The sequence below is a fragment of the Molothrus ater genome, chromosome Z (assembly GCF_012460135.2).
Source record: "Molothrus ater isolate BHLD 08-10-18 breed brown headed cowbird chromosome Z, BPBGC_Mater_1.1, whole genome shotgun sequence".
NCBI lineage: Eukaryota > Metazoa > Chordata > Aves > Passeriformes > Icteridae > Molothrus > Molothrus ater.
Window position 1 is genome coordinate 49,294,139 of NC_050511.2, and position 13,139 is coordinate 49,307,277.

The 13,139-nt window shown below is 37.8% G+C and overlaps 1 protein-coding gene across 1 annotated transcript in view; it reads left to right on the forward strand.

Moving 5' to 3' along the window:
• Window positions 1–13,139, forward strand: part of SUSD1 (sushi domain containing 1) — a 49,965-nt gene that overhangs the window by 18,708 nt on the left and 18,118 nt on the right. The window contains exons 8-11 of the mRNA XM_036403760.1: window positions 3,408–3,502; window positions 5,088–5,277; window positions 6,310–6,404; window positions 7,470–7,656. Of these exons, the coding sequence (XP_036259653.1) occupies window positions 3,408–3,502; window positions 5,088–5,277; window positions 6,310–6,404; window positions 7,470–7,656 (567 nt within the window). The remainder of the gene's footprint in view (window positions 1–3,407; window positions 3,503–5,087; window positions 5,278–6,309; window positions 6,405–7,469; window positions 7,657–13,139) is intronic.

Sequence of the window (13,139 nt, forward strand, 5' to 3'; positions counted from 1 at the left end):
GATGCCTTTGACATTTACATGCTCTTAATGGCATGTAACAGCAACACCCATTAAAATGAGAGAAAGTACATTCCATTCCATTAGAAATGAGGCAGTTAAGAGAACATCTGCAGGAAATTCTCGTTGACAATTAGTTTCTTCATTTCTTAAAAAGTGATTGCTATGGATGCCTTTTATTTGCATTGTTTGGTGCATTGTCTGTTTGGATACATGGTAAATATATATATGTGTGTGTGTGTATACAAGTACTTTTCTAAGTAGCTAGTTTAAATGCTAAAAATATTAATTTTACATTTAATTAATTTATCTTTTTAATTACAAAGTTAATTTTTTTTTTATTTGTGATGCTGATTAGATTAAGCCATCAGTAAGGTAGGCAGTAGTAAGCTGGATTACAGTATTTACCAACCTCTCATTTATACACATGGAATGAGGTGATTGAAGTGCAGAGAACAGACCAGCAATTAAAATACCTGTTGTCTAGTGTGCTCATCGTGTGAGCCTGGACATCTTGTGTATCTGGTCCTCACAGAACTTCTTTCCCTGTGGAGTAGAAGTGCTTGGTTTCCCAGAATCTCAGAACCTTTATTGTTGGAAGGACCTCTGGATATCATCCAGTCCAATCTCCCTGCTAAGGCAGGGTCACCTAGAGCAGGTGACACAGGAACACGTCCAAGTGGGTTTGGAATGTCTTCATGCTTCCCTGAGCAGCCTCTTCCAGTGCTCTGCCACCCTCAGTGTAAAGAAGTTTTCCCTTATGTTCAGGTAAAACTTCTTGTGTTTTAGTTTGTGGCCATTGCTCCTCATTCTGTCTCTGGGAACCACTGAAAAGTGTCTGGCACCACCCTCTTGGCACCTGTCTTTGAGATATTTTCATTTATTTAATTGCAAAAATGTGTTTGGTTAGTAGCAGATGGCATTTGCAACATTGTTCACCACTTACAGAATTGAACAGGCAAAAATATACAAAGAAATCTAGTACCTGGGTTTTTTCTTTCCACTAAATTGCTTCTATGCATGGGGATAGGTAGCAAGAACTCTGGAAATGAACTTGAATATGTGGATTCTCTTTTAGCTACTTGAAAATAAATGTCAGAGTGGAGCTGATTCTGTCTGCTTTCTGGTAAAAAAGTTGGTATCTTTGAATTTCTTGATGTAATTTCTCCCCCTCCAACACTCACTGGTGCTAGTGAAATACTTTGCTTTTTTCTGCATTCTACCATTTGTGTTGCGTTTACTAACACCTATCTTTCCTGGCTGCCAACAGCCAGGTGCTATTTGCATCTCTCTATCCTCTCCTAAATCTGCCTTTCTCTCTTTGACTCCTGAAGGATTTCTTTTCACCTTTCACCTCTGGTTCTCCAGGTATTTATTCACATGTTGTTTCTAGGACACTTTCTTTTGGGATGGGAAAAGGTTGTGAAGGTAACCTGAAGATCAGTGGGGTAGCAGTGAACTTCACTTGCCTTGGGTAATCATAAGTTTAAATTTATAGTGCTGAGATATAGGCAAATGCAGGGTCTTTGCTCTCCCAGTTTATTTGTAAGTTTAAGTATAAACTGTTGATCAAAATCAGATACATTTAAGATCTGGATGCTACTGTCTGCTACTGTGTGTTTCACAAAGTGAGTTCCCAATCTCTGTAAGCACTGCCACTGTTAGATTTCAGAGTAGAATGAATGTTGCAAGAAACTTGTCTCCCTCTAGTTGCAGAATGTTTTTTTCAGAGAAATCTTTGTTTATTGAAGACTCGGTTTATGCTGCTGGGATTAATGTTAAACCAGGCCCTTTCTTTATATTTGGTCGTCCAAACAAAGATTGTGTTATCAGTAAGAGTAAAGGAGAAAAATCAGTCTCCTCAGAAAGCTGTAGGCTTTGTTGTGGTAATTGCTCTGCAGAGGTTTTTCATGCTCTTTCATTCACATCCGTTTAAAGTGGAAACTTTTGAGGAAAGATCTGCTAGCTATTCTATGAATTTATGGTCATTGCCCCATGGACTTGTCCTCAAAGTTCAGAAAGCATAACAAAAAATTTGATGTATTTACAGAAAAAAAAAAATGCTACTAGTTCTGCCTTCTTCCTTCCAAGGAGGCCACTGTAAAGATTTCTTTCTTGTCTAAATATCCAGTGCAATCCCTTTTGTTGTTTTCTTCTTTTTCTTTTTTTTTTTTTAGCTGTATTATATAAACTCATAAGTCAAGTTGCAGATTTTCTTGCCAGTAAGTCTTGTAGATTACTCCCTCTCTTGTTCCCTCCTGCCTCCTTGTTATGCATTTTAATTCAGATCTCATGGATATGGAAACATTTTCCCTCTGTCTGTGTGTCCTTCTTGCTATCCACTCTTTTAATAAAACTGTGTCTTATTTAAAGAATGCAACAACTGAACATAATCTTTTGCTTTGTTTTGGTACAGAAGCCTTAGACTGTGGAGTTCGGGGCAGTACTGCAAAACAGATAACAATAACAATAAGCAGCCCTTAAATATAGTCAATCACACAGCTATTTATAAGAAATTTGTTTTAGAGGACACACAGATTAATCTCTTTCTTCTGTCCTGGAAACATGAAAGCTTTCAACAGCATTTCCAAATACATTTTAATGTGGAGTGGGGGAGTTAAAATTAGCTGGGAGATGAACTAGTCTAGTGAGTGAGGCATGTATTTGTGGAATATATGGAGAGGGAGATAATGTTAGAAAACAGTTTTAGGGCAGTTCTAATAATTAAAAAAAAGTACTGCAAAATACATTAACAGTTACATTGTAGTTCTAAATATCTGCCTAAGTATGGAGTGCTAGAAATGCTAGAAACTCTTAATGTACTGATTTATTTTAGTGCCAGCTTGATATCCACTGCTACAAGAGGTCCCCTGTGAGATGGCAATGAAGTTTATATGCAGGGGAAGAGTGCCCTGACCTGTGCTTGCTTTAACATCAGAACAATTCACTAACTATTTTGTGAAAGTTTTCTGCTGTGTTATTTAATTTTATTTATTCTACAACAAGAAAAAAATGCCAACACCTTTTAAAAAGCAACTCAAGTCAATAATGAACCAAAACTTTGATTCAGCTACAAATAAACTCTTTTTCCAGTCTAACACAGAAGCTTTCTTTAAAGTTCCTTGGGTCAGTTTATGTAATGCTGGCTGTATGTTTAAAGAGTTCACAGTCTTTAGCTCAGGACATGCTTCTTCAGTTAGCCTGTTATTTTAAGTTTAGGAGCCAAGACAGTTAAGAGAAAGCCTTCTACCTAACATGTGCTTACCTTCTTTGGCTTTTTCCTGTTTCGACAAAAAAAAAACAAAGCAAAAAAAGACCAAAGAAAAAGTAAGAAATAAGCAATTGCTCCAAACATAAGCTATGCATGAGAAGTAATTATTTTCTTTCTGTGTTCATGCTTTTGGTCGCAGAAGAGGAATTATTTAGTAATTTATCCATTTTCAATGAAACATGTGTGAGGTGGCAAAGGAAAAGTGGAAGACTGGGAGTGCAGGAAACATACACAGTAAGTAATAATGGAAGTATTTGAGATTGGGAGTAACTTTGTCGTGGTTATATCTGCTGATTCAGCATTGGATATTTGTGTTATGGGTTTTGTTGGTGTGGCAGTTTGTCTCAATCCTCCCAGTGGAGCTCCTGGGGGTGACTAGCTGTGTTAAGAAAGAAGAAAATTCCTGTCCTAAAGGTAGGTGAAAAAACTCGGGATTCAGGGTCTCATTTCAGTAAATCACCTAAATGCCTGTTTGAATCTGTAAGCAGTTACAGCATAAGTTTATGTTTTAGTGAAGTTCCGTTGAAGAGCTCAAGCTCACATTGCCACAGAAAACAGTGCAGCATTTGGGCTCTGTCCATGTCTTTGACAAGCATCTCAACTGAACTGTGTCTCACTTGCAGATACTGGATATAACATGTTTTAAAAATGCAAGGTATATCAAAATAGTGTGCCTTACTCAAAAGTTTCAACTAATCTATGTCTGAACATTTTAGAACCATTTTTCTTGGAAATTGAAAACAACTTTTGTAAGGACTTTTGTTTTTCTTTTTTTTAATCTACATGAGCGTAAGAATAAAGCTTAAGGCATAAATTTCCAGAAACAAAAATTTGGTCAGTGTTATTGAAAGCCAAAACAACATGATAAGACTTTCCATGATTTCACAATAACATCCCAAGAAAGGGGGTTTTGTTTGTGTTACTTGGTTTTGGTTTTTTTTCCTTTTTTTTAGTATCTACAATAAGGAAAAAAATAAAAAGGATTATTTAGGTTGTCCAGGGTAAGTACATTAATGTGATAACATTTCAAGGTTGGGTAATAATTTTGGAAAACAACCCATCTTTCTCCTCCTATGTTATAACCAAAGTATTTTTTAGTTTGTGTACTTTTATTGAGCACTGCTGAGATGGAAAACACAGCTTCCCAGTTCCCCTAACAGGTCGAAACTGTTTTTTATGTAGCCAATGGTAACTGGCAAGCTGTGGGTCTCTGGTATAATGTGCTCTCTTCACATGCTTTTCCTGAATTCTGAGATCTGAAAGACACTTCAGAATAGCCAGAGAAGGTGAGCTTTGTCTGTCCCTTCATGTCATACAAGCAACAGATTTCTTTTTCACTACACTGGGACAATCTTAGGCAAGCTTGTCTACAGTTGTTTGGCGTTTTGCCTTACTATTGCTTCTGTGGGGCAAGGGGGAAAACCAGCAAAAGGGAAGGAAAGTAACAAGTAGATGTACTTTCTATCTGTGTGCTGTAAACAAGAAACAATATTTGCTTACACATTACTATTTCAGTTGGAGATCTTTGTAGGGTCCACAGTAGATTAGGTTCCTAATAGATTGGATTAGATTCCATAATAGATTCCTTCTATCTGTTGTAGAAATATATTAAATAATAATTTTAACAGACAGAAGAACTAAAGATCTAGTTTGTTAAGACATCCCATAGCTAGTCAAAACCGTATATATTTTCCTTGAACTGATTCTCTAAACCAGATGTAATCCTGTGTTCCCTTTAAGAACCAATAAGATGAAATAAGCTCATATTCTAAATTTTGGAGAGTCACAACAAATTGCACTATTGTCTTTGTTTCAATAGTTTCATATACTGGGCCAAAGATTGGATGAGAAGATATTCTCAGAAGATGTGATATTTAACATCAGTACAAGTGAAGATAATCCAAAGGTGTGTTTAGATCTGGACTCTGGAAGTAACTACGTGGTCAATATAACTACCATTTCTTCTACAAACATCACTGTCTCATTTACAGTAGCAATTCAGACAAAGGGTAGGTTGTGTTTTGTATTCTATGTGCTTCTAAAAGAACTTACTGTGCTGCAGAGTTCACTGATTTGAGTCTAACAGACAGGAAAAAGAGCTGTTTCCTAGACTTCATAATTCTTTATACTGGCTACATGCATGTAGCCACTGTCTACATCCTCTTTTTCTGCAAGATGTTTTTCTTTCTGCTCACTTGGCCATTGACTCTATGAGCAAGGAGAGCAGGGGCAGAAAGCGCCCTTCCGAAAGATTCGGCAAATCTGCTTTTTCAGGACTTGCCTTCTGACTGAGGCAGAATTGGTACAGAATTTTGGTCCATGGTACAATGCCTACTGGTTTCTATTTTTTGCCTTGAAATATGATTCCCTCCCTGTAGTAGAGTTCCCTGTTGCTTGGCTGTGTGATACTAATTTAAGTGGTATGAGCATTACAGACAATGCTCCTGTGTTTACCAGTGATTAACAGGGCTCTGGCAGTTATCAGTAACTGTACAGAAGTCATGTTCTAACAGTGGATTTCTGTAGTATTTTAGTCATGGAGACTTTAGGCTTGTCTTCTGATATACTAATTCTGGTGAGACAGACCTTGAGAAATAATTGCTTTTGAAATCCACAAAAATGCTTTTGCTCACATGCTTTTTCCCAAAGGGCATCAACTATGACAAATTGTTCTGTGATAATTTTATTTAAATCAGGAGGCCTGAATCCTTGATCTTTCTGTAACTATAACCTTCTAGGCCTGGACAAGTAGATCATGTGTTAGATTTCCTGAATAGCATGCTTGGGTTTCCCCAAAAACCGATTTGTCTAGAAAATGATCATGCTTTACTTATCCTGTTTGTTCATTCAAAAAGAAATGATAGCCTACCTCTCTGTCTCAGAAAATAATGAAATTTCAAAAAAATTTCATTCTTTTCTGAGAATGAAAAATTTTGAAAAAAAAAATTTTGAAAAAAAATTTCTTCTCAGCTGCTCATATTCAATTAAGCTGAAGGAGGTAGAATTTTCTAAGTTGATCTCTTTTTAAATTTTCTCTACAGTAAAGGAAGCTTTCAATAATGTATTAATTTTTAATGATACCTGCTTGAAATGGAGGAGAAATGTCAGGGGAACTGATGTGGAAGACAAATACTCAGTAAGTGACAATTTGTATTTTGAATCTAGAAAGCAATTTTTATCAATCAAAAACCTAATTTTTCACTCAGTGCTAGCAGTGTTCCTTATCATAATAATGTCTCATAAACCCCCAAAGAATAATCTTGCATAGCAGCCAAAGAAAGACCATGCTCTCTTGTAGTCCTGTTTCTTGCTTATTTTTCCCATACTTAACTCTTAATTTACTCTCCTTATCTGTACTTGTAATTTTGCCATGTTCAGGCAAACAACTCACACGACTCTATTCTGGTACCACTGAGTCAGTTCTCTTTGCCTTGTGGTATGCCTTCAGTCTGCCCTTATCCCAGCAGGGAATTTGTACATGAACTACTTCTGCCAGGACTCCTGACCACCTGCTGTTGTCTCAAGTTTCTCTGTGCCAGGAGACAGTAAGAGATTATCTGAAGACATAGGATCTATTTAAAGGAAAATTAATGCACAATTCATATCCAGCAAGCATTTTTGTTTTCATTTCAGAAAAATCATTTGATCAGGAGAGGCCTTAAGTTACTGACTTCATGATCATTTCAGTCATCAACAATAAAACAGGAAATCCTACTGAAACAAAAAAAAGAACCCATGAGCCTGTAAATTTCACTGGAAATATAGGTGTCTCTAGACAGATCCCAGAGTGTAGCTGGCATTTTGACATGAGTCAAAATAACTTGATTTTGTATTGATCCTCAGGGTGTAACTGGAGAGGTGCTCACATGAGCTTACTTTTTTAATTCACCAGGAGGGTATACTTCAATAAAAGTGAGCCGTTAGTGGAAGCCTATATGTTAGCAGGAAATATGGTGTAGGGGAAATTAATAAAAAAGAGGATAGACTAGGAGGAGAAGTGAAAGAACCAGGAAAATATCAGATCTGATCAAGACGAATCAACTTTTGGAAGGATTGGAATTTGAGTAACTGTCAATGCCTACAGTTTTGACACATCATAAGCAGTGCTCTCTTCTGCTGGTTCCTCTAATTAAGAGCATGAGATGGCTGATTGCAAGTATTTTATTATTTCAATTTTCATGCTGTGATTGTTTGGTTACAGTTTCATGTGCAAGGCCAGCGTTGGTATCAGAAGAACTTCTTTCATGAAATGACCTTCGAACTTTCCACACACAAGCAAGCTCCTGAAGTTTGTTTAGACTTGCAACCAGGCACCAATTACTCTATTAATATTTCCATGGTAGCTTTGAATTTTTCACTGCTTGTTTCTATGACAACACAAATTACAGGTAGGTCTTGCCATTTATTTTTTATATATTTACAAAAGCACCTAGTGGGTATAAGAGACTCAAGTGAATCTACATTGTTGATCTCAGTGTTGTATGGTGGGTTGCCAAAGTATTCTTTCCATGCTCAAAACTGTCCATTGTTTGTTTTCATGGGTTTTGTAGAGTTCAGAGTCAGAAGGGGGAGAAAAATTGAGGTGCAGAGTGTAAATGTGTCATTTTGAGACATCAGGGAAAAGATAGTTTGGTGGGTTGGACACAAGACTAGTATCTAGGACAGCTGAGTTAAATTCCTCACCCTTTTAGAGGCTAAGGCTTTTTTTTAAGAAAAACTTCTCCCCACAGTGGAGTTAATATCTCAGATGCACTTTGTGTTGGTATTTGTGACAACAGAAACAGATACCACTGAAGTCTGCAAGAATCCAAAGTAGAGTACAGGAATCTGCAAGTACCTCATGTGGATACTTTTGCCTCTAATTGGCAGAGTACAAAACATAAAAGACATTTGAGCAAATTAGCTTCTGAAGGAAGAGCCCTGGGTTCACAATTTAGCAAGATGTATGTCACTAAAATGCTGTGATGAGAAACATCTTATGGGTCTTGATTTGTTTAGAACAGTTTTCACCATCCCTGTACTGTCAGAATCTCTGTATTAGGTGAAGTGCAGTGCAGTGTTTGATGATGGTATCTCTCTTCCTGTCAGGGACACAAATTATAATAGGTAAGGAACATGAAAGCTCTCTGAGTGCCCGTAACTGTTCAGCCACTAGATGGAATCAATTCTCTTCTGACTGCTTAGGAAGAGCTGGAGATTTGCATTTTGAAATTGATAGTTTTGATGTATATTCAATAGTAAACCTGATGGTTTTAAGCTTCAGGTTTACTATTGAAAACTCTTGTTTCTTAAAGCTGCCATTTAAGATATACAATGACCCGTTTGCTTCTTTTTTTTTTTAATGAAATTACAGAAATTATTTTGTAATTCCTTTTCACTAGTTCCCTAATTGCCACTCAAAAGTAGTGCCCATGAGTTCATGAGTACATGTGTCTTTGTTTAAAAAGCTAGTAAGATATCTCAGAATTTTGTTGATAGTGGTAATTTTTGAATACATACTCAGAGAAAAGGAAAAGCTTTTTACTCTGTCGTCCTGTGGTATTTCCTGAATTCTGCAGGATTGCATCAGGTCACTTACTCAGCAGAGCTCTAGAGAATACTTTGCAGCAGTTGCTGTGTGAAATGGTATTTGTGTCTTGGCAGCTGGCATATTTTGCTCTCTGCTGAGTTAGTGCTTAACAAATGCATATGCATAGCCCCAGGAAAGGTCTTTGCGTAAAAGTTCGATTATTTCCATTTTGAAAGGAGATTTTACAACACAAGCCCGTTTATACCTGATAGTTATCTTACTCAATAGGCAATAAAAGATGGGTGTTGCTCTATCATATTAGGAGTCTTTATCAAAAACTTGGTGTGAAAACATTTCTTATTTTCTGACTTCCACTGAAAAAACATAAAAGTTTATATTTTTTTAAGTTTTTGCAGAAATTGCAGAAAATTAAAAAGCCAATAATGATCTTGTGGAAAAACTTGCCAAATAATGGAATTTAAATAGGATTAGTTGTGTTGTTATCTCATCTAAGATGAAAAGGATCCAGCTGAAATAATTCTTCTGGCAGTGCTGTTTTGACTTCTGTGTCTTATGTCTTGGAATTGCATTACCTATGCAAGCAGCTTAATTTATGTAAAAACTATTATTTAAACTATTATTTAAACTATTTTAACTATTATTTTCACCTTAATTTGTTCAGTTATTTTGTAATCATGTATGTGTTTTCCATGGTGGATGGAATGATCTCAATTTATCTGCCAAATTAATTCTGAAAAGTGGCTCTATTAGCTCTGATGCTTTTCCAGCTAAATGGTATTGTAGAAATGCAAGATATGCCTTAAGCACAGAAGCTCTAGGGAAACTGACACTTTTACAAAAGTGTTTTACTGATTATGTTCTCATAGGTTGTTTGAGGTTTCATATGCCATCCTTGAAGAGGTACATGATTACTTGGTCTGTAGCCACAGCTGGGAGCAAATCCAGATGTTGTGTCTCCTTGACTTATACAAACCTTCTATATTTTGAGAGTTTGGAAAATCTTAACTGTGGAGTTATGAATAGTGTGAAGAGACATGTCCCAGACAATTGGATGATCACTGCCTTACAGACCTAATTTCCTGACAAGGATAGTGATTGTGTAAATTTTTAGACTGTTGCAGAACACAATATGTATGTAAATCCTAGCAATAAGTTTGGGTATTTTTTCAAAAAAACAAGATTTGTGAATGCCTGTAATGAGAGTTATTTCTATATCCTGAATATCTATATCTATGCCCATATTCATCCTGAATGAGGATACATTATATCCGCATTATTTCTAAAGGAAAAAAAGCCAAGAACTTGGACCTAAAAGCCTGTTTTTCTCCCTGTCAAGTAGCATCCTCTAAAAAATTAGTTGGGTGCTGAGCACAAAGTTGGTTTTGCCTGTCAGCTTGTTGATGGTAAATGCAGTCTAGCAAATGCTTCACGGACCATTGTAACAGGCATCTTGCACAGTCTTTTATGTTGTCTTAAATTATTTTAAAGAAGCTCTCACCACTTGTCTACTAGAAATAGGAAATTGAGTCAAATATCAAAAATTATTAGACAGTGATTGTATTGTAGCTGTAAAAGGATGGTAGCAAGATTGTCTTTTAAGCAAGGAATCTCGTGTCCCTTTCCAGAGAAGGAAAGGAGTGTCTAGTGGGCATACTTGTGATTATACTACTTACACATGGCTCTGTTAATTTTCCTTTTGGAATATCCTTTAATAAAGCATGCTCAGGGGAGGCATTGTTCTTAATTTCACTACCTGCTTTTACATATGAAATGAAGATGATTGAACCATTTTGTAACCATTTTTTTAAGTGTTTGGAAAACAAAATAATAAATAAGGAGCTGGGTCTGTTTTACTTTCATTACTAATGTTCTGAATAAGAGTAATTTTTTCAGTTCAGCCACATTAAAATTCTATTGATATTTCAATCTGGTTTTGAGCTTTGCTTTGGATAGATTCTTTATGAAAACTCTGGTGTTTTGGGAGTTCATGAATGCATATATGTTTACAGAGTCTGGTTAGCAGGTTTTTTGCTTTAGAACAGACCACTATGACTTAAGACATAGTAAGAAAAAAAAGTGTTTCTGGACACTAGAAATAGAACTTTTGTCCCAGAGTAACTGATTACATTTCCTTCTTGTAAAATAATTCTTATTAGGTTAAATTCTCATTGCTTTTACTCATCTTGATTTTCTGCTTAGAATCAAGCTGTATTTTGAGTTTGCTCAAGGCATACTTTTCACACACGCTGCAATTCCTTACATATTTGTACATATACTTTCCAGGGGGTTTGAATAGGCTTGACCTTGAGTCTGTGTACCTCAGATAATTGTAGTACTTCATGTATTTCTCAGCTGCTATTCTTTTTTGGTTTAGCCCAAGATTTGCCTGCAAGCCACGTACTCATGTGTCTCTTCTCTGTCTTCATATGAACATGAGTGAGAAAGTAGACTCACAAGCAGAAAGTTTAGAAAGTTACTTGAATAAGGAGAATGTATTCCATTATATATTTAGTATAATCTTGTAGAGCCCTTTGTCTTGGCGTGTGGAAAATGTACAACGTTACAGATCAGATTGTAATGTCTGATTTGTTCATCTGTCTCTGAATGTACATACGCACATAAAAGATAGACTATTGTTCTGATCTGATGTAGGATGAAAAACATTTATACTCATTCTTTCATAAATGGAGTTCTTTAACGTCTGGAAAAGGAGGGAAAACCCAAAATCTACTTTCCAATGAGGAAGTGAAAGACTGTTGGAGGTGGGGTGATTTCATAGCTCTTATTCTGAGAGCACCAGAGCATCATGTACCTCCAGAGAAACTATCCAGTAAAGTGTGCAGCATCAGAGAATGAGAATTGCCAAGAAGGGAGTTTCTGATTTATATAATGAGGGAAGAGAAGTGATGAAAACATGAGCAGGATTACTTTTTTTTTAATGTAGGGGGAAATTAGCTGCCAGTCATGTAAATAATTTCATACATATGCATACACTTTGTATTTTTGTGTGGAGATTATTTAAATGCATGATAATTAAGTTCATATGAACACCACTTTGCTATAATTTTTCTGAACTCCTCCATAGTAAGAATTTTTCATGAGTCCCTGTGAACTCATGAACATTCAGATAATTTCTCTTATTCTGTTTACAAAGCAATTAATATCGGTGACACAGTCTATGCTTTACAACCAGTGCTTTGAAAGAGAAATAGAACTCTGATTTCCATAGTGTTTGCTTTGGGTGGGTTGCTCACAGAAGAGAAATAATGAAAAGTAAACATGGTGTCTTCTGTCAGGCTTTCCAGTTGAAAGCACCAAAAGCACCTTGCTGAGTTTTTCCTGACCAAATTTTCATCCTCTCCCATGGCCAGGGAGGTGCATTCATCTCGGTGCATATGAAAATATGCATATGTGGCCAGTCCCTGTGCCACACATCCAATTAAAGCAGTTCCAGGTCGTGCACAGGACCATGACACTTGGCCAAGGTCGAGGAGGAAGGGAGAGCTGCAGAGTGCTGAGCAAAGGCAGGGGATATATGAAGTGTCTGGCACTGTAAGCCTGGGTGCTCTCCCTGAGTGTCCAGCACAGTGCTGCACCCCTCTGCTTATCCAGGCAAGGTCCTGCCATCAGCTTAGGAACTGGGGTGAGAGCAGTGACTGCTGTTTGCAGGGTCTCAGACCAGACCTCTTTCACTGGGGCTAGGAGGCTGTCATTGTGGAAGGACCCTAACCAAACACCCTGAGCCAACAGCACCGAGCTCCCATTCTGCTGCCAGACCCTGAACGCCTCCTCCTGGGTCTGCAGAACAGCAGATGTCAGCACTCAACACACCTCGGTTTGTTCCTAGAGATCACAGGGGAAAGGTGCCACAGGAAGAACTGGAGCAGAAGACAAACCATAGAAACGTGCAGGCAGGCATGAGCCAGGAGATGGGGATCAGCCTGGCTCACACACGGCAGCAGAGTCAGGCAATGCGATCCATACAAGAAGCAGTGAGATGTGGTTGAATTTACTTTTAAAGGTGCAGTTCCTGGCCCAGGGGTGCTCTGCAGCTGGAATCGGGGCCCAGCTGGAATCGGCCCTGCTCCAACACAGGAGACACCCGACGGGGCACAGCGGGCTCCCTGTGGTTGTGTGGCCGTGAGCTGTCACTCGCAGCTGAGGGCAGGTGGCAGGTCACTGCTGCATGAGAGGTGCCAGCCACGGTCCCCTGGAGCACGTCTCCCTGCTTTCCCCCTTTTTCCTTGCCCAGGACCGTTTAACTTTGAGGGTGTGCTGGCCCCGGGCGCTGCTGTCCCCGAGAGGAAGAAAGGCCCCTTTGTGCAGCAGAGCTCAGGCCCA